Raw genomic sequence first — 12,002 nt, 5'->3', positions numbered from 1 at the left:
CTAGAAGCAGAAGTTGCAGTGATGGGCTTTGAAGATGGAAAAAGGAATCACAAGCTAAGAAATGCAGGTGGCCTATTGGAAGCTGGAAAAGACAAGGATACATATCCTCCCTAAGAGCCTCCAGAAGAAATGCAGCACTACCTACATCTTAATTCTAGTGCCCCGAGACTTGTTTTGGACTTCTTCTGCCCTCCAGAGCTGTAACAGAATAAATTCATGTTGCTTTAAGCCACTAAATGTGAGGTAATTCGTTTCACTGGCAATAGAAAACTAATGCAAGGTACTTGATTAAAACCTAGAAGTAAGCCAGCATTACACATAGGTTGCCTAGAGACATCAGGATGTTGTTTGATCTGAACATCTAAAGATTTTTCAAATGGTTTCCAGCATTGAGTAACCAAGGGGTTGCACACCAAAATGGATTTCTGAGTTGATTGAAAAATCAGATCAAGCAGCTTTTCCTGGGAGAGCAAAAAATTAGTTGGAAGGGATTATAGCTCTTCTCTTTTTGTATAGCATGTATGTTTCGGTGGTTACATAGTACTTCGTTTGCCTGGCTGGTTAATGTAAAAGAGGTCTGTTTATACAGCGAGACACTGAAGGGAAAATACATAAAGGCCAGAGCTTGGCCTTGGAACCAATTATATCACTTTGTCAGTATTTTATTTACCAAAACATATACCTTTACCTTTTTATCCCAAGTTTGACAAAGTAGTTTCAAGTAGGCCCAAGTAAAGCAATCAGTGCTATTAAAAACACATGAATATTTTGTTATATTCTTTTAATCACCAACCTATGCTCTTTTATTACAGTTTTTAATCAGAAAGGACATAACTAATACAATTGTTTAAGCTACTATAGAGTAACAACTTTTAGTATGAGGTGTATGTATGTGTGCATGTGCATGTTTAGTATTTAATAGGGTTATCTAAGTTTATTTTCTTATAAACCATTAAAGGTTTTAAGATACAAATGTACACAAAAATGTTTATGCCTAAGTAAAAAAAATTTTAATTGTTTTTACAGTTTTACGTTACCTTCGAATTGCCAGCTTTCTCTGTTTGTTTACAATGTTGATCCTGTCAGCTTTCAAATGTATATTTTTTCTTCCTAGACTCTTTGATCTCTGCTGCCATTTAAAAGATTATTTGCTTAACAGTTATTTTACCTTGTTATAGTTGTTGCTTACCATTTAAAATAATAAAGTGGTAGTAGTAAGAAATTTTTGACAGTATACTGCTTTGAAACTTAAAATTAATGAGTATTAATGTAACAGTTTTTATAGGAATGAGATTTAGGAATTACAAAGATATAATATCCATAGTTTCTGAATACTCTCATTTTAAAAAGGGTGAGGGATGGGCCCTGGCTGGTGTAGCTCAGTAGATTGAGTGCGGGTCTGTGAACCAAACTACCACGGTTCGATTCCCAGTATGGGCACATGCCTACGTTGCAGGCCAGTTCCCAACAGAGGATGCATGAGAGGCAATCAGACATTGATATATCTCTCCCTCTCTCCTTCCCTTCTCCTCTAAAGATAAATAAATAAAATCTTTTAAAAAAAGGGTGAGGGATGGGGCTGTCACTGTAGTTCACCTTAAGTAAGCAAATGAGCAAGTTTGTAAAATAGCCTATAGATACTTGAAAATCCTTAATGTCTATAATTTTGTAGTGTTTTAAAACTGTTAGGTATTGTGACAAGATAGGAAAATGTTGTGGATTATGACCATTGCTTAACAAAAATAACAGTTTTAAGTAAATAAGGTCATATGGAGGCTTGGGATTAGGGTGTTTTCTCATTTGTAGATGTGTTGGGAAAGAAGCTTTATTATAGCTAAAATAGCACTAAAAATGAGAACAGGTGTTAGCTTATAATGTGAGGTGATTATGTTCTAAGGAATATGTTTATAATGAAATTTAAGTCCTGAATAGTGTGATAAAAGAAATCAGGACTGGGGTTTTAGGTATAAAGAGTAAAAATATAAACACTGTAGGGAAATCTTGGCAATATTTTAGAATTGCTGTAATAACTTTTTATGAATTCTAAATTAATATACTTTTAGTAAGTGATATTGAAGGAGATGTCAGTAGAAATGAAGCCGTATTTCCCAACAGACAATAAGCACCATTGAGATAATATCACTGTTCCAGAAGATAAAGGAATTTAAAAATCTAGGCTCTCACAATAAGATACACTGCAAAGCAGGTCCTTCGTGCATATCCTGGAGATATTTTTTCTAGCCACTCCTACTTTCTTTTTTTTTTTAACTCCTACTTTCTTAGCAGAGGATGGTCATGTTCTAGAATAGTATTATTCAGTTCCAATTTTGGAAGATTAACTTTTGAAAAAATAAGATATTTTTAAATTGGTCTTAGAGATTTTATAAATTGAAAAAATTTTGTAAATTGAACTATTTTATGTTTACTAGGATATTTAAATACCAAGTACAGTTCACAGGAAATTGTTTTGTAAAGTGAATGTTTTTTGGTAGGAATTTTTTAAAATCTCCATTTAATTACCTGTTTTATAAATCTGAAATGTTCTTAAAATATAAGTGGTTGAAAAGAGCAAGTTGGTGTCATTTAGAACATGTTACTTCTTACAGTGTACTCATTATTAGTTAGAGTATACTAGACTTTAATATTGCAATAGTTCTATTTCTTAAATGGCCTATAAGTTATTCTACCCTTTAAAATGAGTAGCTTCCTGTTTTCTGTTTATTATTGTTCCATAATAAGTCTCTTTTTTTTTGCTATTTCTCATTCTCCCTTATAAGCAGCCATAGTAAACCAGTATCTTGTATATCCTTCCAGAAAAATTTCATACATTTGCAAATATATGTGTGTGTGTAGTTTTTCTTTTCCACAAATGGTAGTATACTGTGCACACTGCTCTGTAGTTTCTTTCACTTAACTTATTTTCCGTATAATACTATGTCTTTTTCTTGGATTTTGTTCTACCTAGTACCTACGAGGCTTCCTATACATAACTGTATGCTAACTATTCCATTGCTGGATATAGCAAAACGTAAACAGTCTATCAACAGGCATTTAAGTTGTTTACTCTCTTTTGTTACTGCAAATTCTGGAAATATCTCTTTATATGAGTAATCTTGTTCTTCTGTGATTATATGTAGCATAAATACCTAGAAGTTAATTGTTGGTTCAGATGTGTAGGCCTTTGGAATTTTAATAGGTATTACCATACTCACATAGAATTTAAATCAATTTATACTCCTCCCCTTCAAATGTAGAGTACATGCTTTCATATCCTTTAGCCAATATAATGTTACCTGACATGTTTATTCTTATTCATGTGATAGGTTAAAAATAATATTTCATTGGAATTTTAATTTGTATTCTCCTATTATTTATTTTTATGTTTATTAAATACATTTGAAATTCTTTTGTTGTTCAAGTACAGTTTTCTGTCTTTTCTTCCTACCCCTCCCCTCCATCCCAGCCATCCTTACGTCCCTCCCCTGTTTCCACTCCCACTGTATTCTGTTGTGAGTGATCGCAGGGCTATAAAATTTTCTGTGAACTCTTGGTCGTTTATTTACTCTCTCTATATATACATAAACACCCTTGATTTTAATTTGTGATATGAGTTACATTTATTTTTTTGCTTGTTGCTTTTTCTTACTTTGTTTATGGTTTTTATTGTTTGTTTGTTTGTTTTTACCTGCATAAATATTTTATGTTAACATAGTTTAATTTTATCAGCCTATTTTGGTTTCTGGGTTTTATATCTGGAAAAGGCCTTTTCTAGTCTGAAATTATGAAAAGCATTTTTCATACTTTCTTAATACTAACCTTATGGTTTTTTTAATGTTTAAATCTTTGATTCATCTGGAATTTTTTTGCTATAACTTTTACAGTAGGGGCTCTAAGACCCTATTTTAATTTTTATTTTGCCATATTTCCCTTTTCAAGTATCAAGGATTCACGCAGAATAATATTTTTATGGTTCTGATTAGACTTCAAGTATTCACTAAATTTGTTCTGTACATTCATCTTCTGTCAACTGCTTTTACCTTTTATTTCATCTTTTTTCTCATTCATACTATTAACTGTTTTTAATAAGTAGGCAAATACTTGGGCATGGTTAAAAAATTGAAGTAGTACAAAATTATATAAAAAGATACACAATTAGAAATATTGCTTTTCAGCCTTTTCGTTCCCAACTTCTCAGGCCATTTCTTGAAGATTATTCCTCTTTTGTAGTTCATGTCTGTCTTTTTATTGAAATTTTCAACTTTTAAAATAACAATTCTGTCTTAATGATTTTAATAGCATATCTTAGTTTCCCCAATAAAAAAAAGTATTTTCCTCAGGGACATTGAGGTCAGATTCTGAGTGAAAACTCACTTTGCACTTTGAGAGATGTATAGCCATATGTATCTAGGCTATGTATATGGCTAAGTATAGTTTTTAGATATTACTACTTGGAGAACTATTTCTGTAAGCAATAGGAAGTCTACATAAATGTAAAGAATGAAGTTCTAAAGTAAAAACTGCCTCCATTTTTAACAGGATAATTCCACAGTTTACTGTCTCTGAACTTGCAAATTACCTAACTTCTCGGGCCTTAATTTCCTTTTCTGGAGAACAGGAGTGGTGTCAGTGCCCATTACATAGGATTGTAATGATGTGAGAAGATTTAAGGTGCTTAGAATAGTGCCTGTCATATGGTAAACATTGAAAAATGTATTTGCTTTGGAGTTTTTCTTCTGAATCTGTTAATAACTATTCCTAAAATTCCACTTTATATACTGATGAGCGTTGGGGATTTTCTCCTCATACCTTTTATGAAAGCCTAAACAAAGTGAAATAATCCACTGTGACTTTTAATTGTTACTTACTGTGGCTGCTCTTTAAAAAACAATTTGTTGCTTATAAGTGTCTAATTTTTCATTTATTATAAAATGCTTAAATCAAGGGAATTAAGTACATAAAGTTTAAAGCATAAAAGGATTTTTCTCACAAATGCAATTTATTATATTGACATTACTGTATAAGCTAAATTGTCTTAACACGTAGATGTATTATAGAGAGCTTTTAGTCTGGTAAAGGGTAAAATATTGGTTGTCTACTCCATTTATATGCCCTTTATATGTTGTTATTAGGCTATAATACTTAGGTCGAGTATTCTACACAATAGGTTAAGTTTATCAGAACTAACAGGATAAGTTTTCTAGAAAACCTTTATAAAAAGTATTCCAAGTGCTTGACAACATCGTGAACTAATGCTTAGATAGGTTTCCACATTCAAAGTAGTAGGATGTTTACACCTTTAAATGTGTTTAACACTGTAATTTCATGCTAATTTTTGAATTGTAAAAAGATTTGAAAACATAGGAATATAAGGATAGAAGAAAGAGGACTCCTCTGATTTCTTTTGGTTGCTCTTATGTAGAATAGAGCCCCCTGTTTAGGGAATTGCCTGTTCACAAAGACTTGGAGTTGTAGGGGAGCAGATCATAAAATGAATCCTTAAGACAGTCGTAGATCAGAGAAGGGTAGAATGGTAACTGATTCTTTGAATTATACTATTGGGGACAAGAAATAGAAAGGACATTTGAGTTGTTTACAGTTTCGGATAATTTCAAATAAAGCCACTATGAATATTCAAATAGAAGTTTTTGTGTGAACATAAGTTTTCCATTTTCCTTGGCCAAGTACCTATGGGATGGGTGGGTGATGTCTGTATCCTCCCCGATACTAGGTATGAGAGGTCTGTTTGCCAGTTGTTTTGATTTAAGTAGTCTAATAGTTATGTAGTTCTGCTTTTAATTTGTTTTTCCTTGTAACTAATGATATTGAGTATCTATTGATTTTTTTTTTTTTTTACAGAGGGGGAAGGTGGGGAGAAAGAAAGGGAAAGAAACACCAATGTGCAAGAGAAACATTGACTGATGGCTGATTGCCTCTGGCATGCCCCCTGCCAGGGACCTGGCCAGCAACCCAGGCATGTGCCCTGATTGGGAATCAAACTGGGGACCTTTCAGTTTGCAGGATGACATCCAGCCCACTGAGCCACACCAGTGTTGTGTTTATTTGCCATCTGTGTGTCTCCTTTGGTTAAGTGACTGTTAATGTTTAACAAATTTTGAAAGTTGAGTACTTTGTTTTGTTAATGTGATTTGGGAGTTCTTCATACATTCTGGATACAAATTCTTTATCAGATATGTGACTTGCACATACTTTATTTCCCAGTCTGTGGTTTAACTTGTATTCTTTCAACATTTCTTTGGAACAGCAGATGTGTTTAATTTTGGTGAAATATAACTTATCCATTTTTTTTTTATTATAGATCATGCTTTTGCTTAACCCCGGGTCACAAAGTTTTTTTTTTCTTCCAGAAGTTTTCTGTGTTTACATTTTTTTAAGTCTGTGGGGTTTTAAAATTTTTTTATTTTTATTTAATCTTCACTCAAGGATATTCATTAAATTTTAGAGAGAGGGGAAGGGGAGAGAGAAAGAAAGAGAGAGAGTTATCCATGTGGGAGAGAAACATCAATTGGTTGCCTTCCTTGTGCTCCCTGACTGGGGATCAAAAGTGCAAATTAGATACGTGCCCTGACTGGGAATCGAACCCATAAATAACCTTTTGGTGTACTGGATGATGCTCCAACCAACTGAGCCACACCAGCCAAAGCTGTGAATATTTTGAGTTAACATTTGTACATAGTGCAAAATGTGAATTGAAAATTGTATCTATATAGAGATCCAATTGCACCAGCATCATTTGTTCAATTCCACTAAATTGCCTTTGCAACTTTGTTCAAAAACTGTTTCCTATATAAGTATTTGCCTATTTCTGGACTTTGTTCCATTAATTTATGCTTATTCTTTCTTCAGTATTACAGTAATTTTATAGTCTTGAAATCTACTAATGTGCATCGTTCAATTTTGTTCTTTTTCTGAATTGCTTTGGCTACTCTAGTTTCTTTGCCTGTCTCTTAATTTTTAATAGTCGAAAACTCCTGGAATGGTAGGTGGCTTCTTTCAGCCTCTGTTTTTGTTCTCAGGAGAGTGAAGATAATCAGTTTATATCTTTTGTTATGCCAGTTAGCCTGTTCAGTCAGCTGACTAGCTATTGTAAAAGAGGAAGAATCTGGCTGGTTTGGTCCTCTTTATCCTTTTGTTGAGGTATCTTCCTAGTATTTTTCAATTAGACAAGAAAGTGACTTTCTTTTTCTGTTTGTAAATATATTTTAAGCCTTTAGTAATTGACATGGTTGTTCTTAAGATCTGCACGTCTCCCCAGTGTACTACTCTTACTTAAAAAAAAAACAAAACTAATTCATCGAATTGTATGTAGAAAGGATCAAGAGTGGAAATGTATTTGGAGTAAAGAATGAAATTTGAATTGATGCTGGTTTGAGCACTTAAATCCCAGAGATACATATTAGACTCACTTAAAATTCAAGGCCAAGATTGTAAATTAAGCTGCTTTTAAAAGGAGCATTGTAGAGAGGAGAAGGCAATTAGAAAAATTTAAAAATGAGCTTTTTTTTCTTAATGGAAAGAGGTATAATAAAAATCATTGCAAGAGTCTTAACCCAAACCAGATTTAGCAGTGTTCTCTCCTCCCCCTTTCTCTCTCTCTCTTCTCTCTTCCCAGTTGTTATAAAATTTTGGGGGATTAAACTGTTTATCAGAAATATTTAAATGTCATTTAAATATAATTTTTTTGTTTTCCTAACACTGACACCTAGTTCATTTCATTATCTGGGACTATTTTTTTTAATTTTCATAAAACAAGAAATAAAAGGCTTCATATGTACATGTAGTCTTCTTGTAGTTTAAGACATTTCCCTTCATATAATAAAAGGTTTATGCTACATCAGTGTAACCAGGCAGCCAAGGAAAGTGGTCTGGAGTGTGCATGTGAACAATGATGACTTCGCTGTACTAGTTAGTTGGGGAGTAGATGCCATTGACTGAGTATGTGTACTCTGTGGCTATTACATTTAGAATAACTGAGTAGAGCAATGAATCTGCATCAAAATTTGTGTTAAGCTTGAACATTCTTCCATGGAAACTATCCAGATGATTCAGAAGGCCGCAGCTATGGGCAGCTGGTGATTGGCTGCTTCATCACAACAACATGCCTGCCCATGCATCATGTTTCTTACAGAGTTTTTGGCAAAACATCAAATCACCCAGGTGACTCAGCCCCACTACAGCCCAGATTTTGTGCCCTGTGACTTCTGGCTTTACAAAAAAAAACTGAAATTGCCTTTGAAAGGGAAGAGATTTCAGACTATCAGTGAGATTCAAGAAAATATATTGGGAGAAATGTGTGAGGTCCCAAGGTGCCTACTTTGAAGGGGACTGAGGTGTCATTCTCCTAAGTATAATGTTTCTTGTATCTTCAAGAAGTGTCTCCATTTTCCCTATTAAATGGCTGGATACCTTCTGAACATGTGTGTGTGTATATGTGTATATCTTTCCTTTTTCATGTTCTTGGGTGAAGATCTTTAAATTGTATTAGAGAACTCTGAATGCAGTATATGATGATTTTAGTTTAAAAGTCTATATCTTGGAAAAATAGCTAGATTTTAAATTTTCAAATGAAATTTTTTTAGCTTCAGATGGTACTGATGTAAAACCATCTACTTTTTCACTTTTCAGACACAAGGTGGTGTACTATACCTACAGTCTGAAGTTCTGTTGGTGACTTTCTTCAACAGCCTGATAAAACCCAATTTAGGATAAAACAACATTACAAAAGTTTACTTTGGTCACTAATATTAATTTTTTATGAAAGCAGATAGGTTTTTTTTTGAGGAATCCAGTTTTATTTGAAGGGAATCTGAGGGACTTTGACAAAAAAAAGTAATGCATTTTACTGCATTATTATTAAAGATTTTTGTTTGAAATAATTTGTTTTAGTAAAATGTCACAAGAAAAAGAGTAGTATAAGAAACTTCCATATACCCTTTACCTAGATTTCCCTATGATTAGTATTTTCTTCCGTTTGCACACCTCTGTGTGTGTGTGTGTTTCAAACATCTGAGGCTAAGTTACATACCTCAAGACACTTTATCACTCAATATTACATTGTACTTTTCCTCAGCATGGTGATGATCTGTTTTATATAACCACAGTACAGTGTAACTTCAGTAATTTAACGTTGATACAATACTTCCATCTAATCTCCCACTGGTGTTTTGACTTAGTAAAGTCCTTATACTGTTTTCCCTTCTCCAGTTCAGTACTCTGAAGTCAAATCAAACATTTAATTGTCATGGCTCCTTTAACCTGGAATACTTCCACAGCCTCTCTTTGTCTTTTATAACATTGGCATTTAACTCCTCTCTCCCCTTTTAATAGAACATTACTCATTTCCATTTGGGGTTTTTCTGATGATATAACCTCATAATATAGGTTATACATCCTCATTAGAATATATGGGTGTTGTTGTGTCTTTCTTAGGGTATTTCATATGTTCATGGTCCTTTTTTAACAGTAATGTTACATTACATTTTTGCTCAAATCATTTTTTTGTAAATTAGGTTGTATATGTTTAGAAGAAGAATTGATTGTTCATCGAGGATGTATAAGAGCAAACATTTTCTCTTACTTAAAGGAAGATACTTAGATTAGTGCTGCCAAGTAGGTTAAAATCTAATCTGACTATAAGACTTGAGGTAGCACGTTTAACTTTATTCTGTGGAAAGCTGTTACTGTAGTATATTGGCACTCGCTCTGCCCTGGGTTGTCTAGAAGTATTGTCGGTGTCCTCCTTGGGATCCACCAGTCATTCCAGGGAGAGAGAAATACCTGAGTGGGTGGCATTAGACAGAAAGAAATACATAATACAGCACTATCTCAATTATAAGTCTCATATATTATAATTAATGCCAAATTTAGATTATTTTGTAACATCTATTTGAGTTCATGCTTGTATTAGTAGGCATGTATTAGTAGAGTTTTAATATAGAACAAAAATGTAAGTTCCAAATATGTTAACTGGAAATAATATTATAAACTTCTCAGCGAAATGGTTATGTCTTCATCTTTTGGTTATTACGGAATTGTTATTAAGTGGATAGAGATAGTTTTGTCAGCCCTGAGCAGCATGGCTCAGTTGGTCGAGTGTCATCCCACAAAGTGAAAGGTCACAGGTTCGATTCCCACTCAGTGCATATGTGTGGGTTGCGGGCCCAGTCCCTGGTTGATTAGGATGCATAAGAGAGACAAGCAGTTGATGTATCTCTTGCACATTTATGTTTCTCTCCCTCTCTCCTTCTGTCCCTTCCCCTCTCTAAAAATAAATAAATTAAACTTTTTTTTTAGACTAGTTTTGTAAGTAAGGAAATTTCCTAAATAATTTTAGTATGTTAATTTTAGGATATGTATGTATAAAAATTCTCAGAAGGTATATTCTTATATTTTCTCAGAAGGTATATTTTTATACATATGTTTTATATGTATGTATAAAAATTCTCAGAAGGATATTTATTTGAAAGAAAATAATAATTTTGAATATTTGAAATAAATTACATTGACTGTTGCTGAAAACTATAGTATCAATGTTAAGATGGTAATAATACCCTCTAAGAAAGAACATTAGTTCAGTTTGCAGCTTCGTTACAGAACATGGTAGGTCAAAACTCTTTTAGCGCATGCTCTTGAACTTAATCTATTTACTTTGATTCTGTATGTATGTGACATATAAAATATGAATTTTCCCATGTACTGTAGACATCAAAGCATTTGAGATACAAAATTAGATGAATGTAAAATAGTTTGCAAAGTACTCATTAAATTTTAACAATTGAAGTTGAAAAATTATTGGATTTATCTGTGATTTCCCCCATTAACTACTGTGATAAATATTGGAAGGGAATAAAAATTACCTCCCTATTTCTTTCAGGTTTTCCCCTTGACTTTACAAAGTATACTGCTTAAATTGGTGGTAGTTTATAGTTGCTGTTTCTGACACTTCTATACATGTTTCTGAGTTTCCATAGTGGACTAAATGGTACCCTGGGGGTAGAAGAATGCAGTGTGTCTTCCCTAGTGTCTAACCTAATTCTTAGATACGGAGCTGTAAATATTATCTGATTAAATGGCATTTTAAAAAATGTTTTTATTTTTATTCCTCAGACAAGATATCTGTATAGATTCTTCTTCGTCCCTGAGAGAGAACAAGCAAACTGAAGGTTTGGAAGTAAAACAAGGTATGAATCAAGAGCTTAAGTTTTATGTAACATTTACCTGAAGATTGTAAGCATTTACCAATAATAAATTTTCACAATGTTTCAGCTTATCCTCATTTTACAGATAGGAGAAAAAAAATTTATCTTATCCAAGATCTAAAGAGTAAAAGCTACATCTTGCATTTGATGAGTCCACTGGAGTAGTTCGTTCTGCCTTAGTGATATATGGTTGCAGGCGCCATCAGAAAGTGGTCATCTTAAATAGTGTGAATTTGGAATCTTTATTATGTATCCTTAGCTGTAAGATACAGAGATGTGTTAATTGGATAGCTTTGGGTTGTATGTGGAAAAAAATAACTTATGGGATAACTTTCTTTTTTTCCTGTTGCAGAGATGTTTTGTCCTTGTTTACTTCCTTATGTATTGTTTTCTATAAATCGGTAGTTTTTAGTGTTACCGGTTACTAGAAGTGGCAGTTTGTGAATTATTCAAGCCAAGTAAATCAATAGGGATAATTTTTAGATGTATTTTTTGTTTGTTTCTTCACATCCTAGTTGAGGAAATTGAAAGTAAAATAAATTTTTATTAGTTACTCAAAAAACACATTTTTCCTTTTTCCTGCTAAAATTACTATGGAGCAGTGATGACCTGTTGCAGCCAAGAGATTTGTTATTTATTATATATGTAACTAATCTTTGAGAACTTAGAATAGTTTCTCTAAGACTTGAGTTATAGAAACTTATTTGGTAGAGAGGAGCGGGTTATCAGTTTATTTAGGCAGAATTTTTTTTTAACTGTGGTCTATGTCACTAATGCTTAATTAAC

The 12,002-nt window shown here is 33.0% G+C and overlaps 1 protein-coding gene across 2 annotated transcripts in view; it reads left to right on the top strand.

Moving 5' to 3' along the window:
* Window positions 1-12,002, top strand: part of CAAP1 (caspase activity and apoptosis inhibitor 1) — a 57,415-nt gene that overhangs the window by 14,852 nt on the left and 30,561 nt on the right. For both annotated transcript variants that reach the window (XM_037060615.1, XM_037060616.1), the window contains one exon: window positions 11,125-11,198. In XM_037060615.1, coding sequence (XP_036916510.1) covers window positions 11,125-11,198 — 74 coding nt within the window. The remainder of the gene's footprint in view (window positions 1-11,124; window positions 11,199-12,002) is intronic.

Source organism: Sturnira hondurensis, unplaced genomic scaffold (assembly GCF_014824575.4).
Source record: "Sturnira hondurensis isolate 20B ecotype Veracruz unplaced genomic scaffold, ASM1482457v3 Scaffold0012012, whole genome shotgun sequence".
Classification (NCBI taxonomy): domain Eukaryota; kingdom Metazoa; phylum Chordata; class Mammalia; order Chiroptera; family Phyllostomidae; genus Sturnira; species Sturnira hondurensis.
This window is presented reverse-complemented; position numbering and strand designations above follow the sequence as displayed.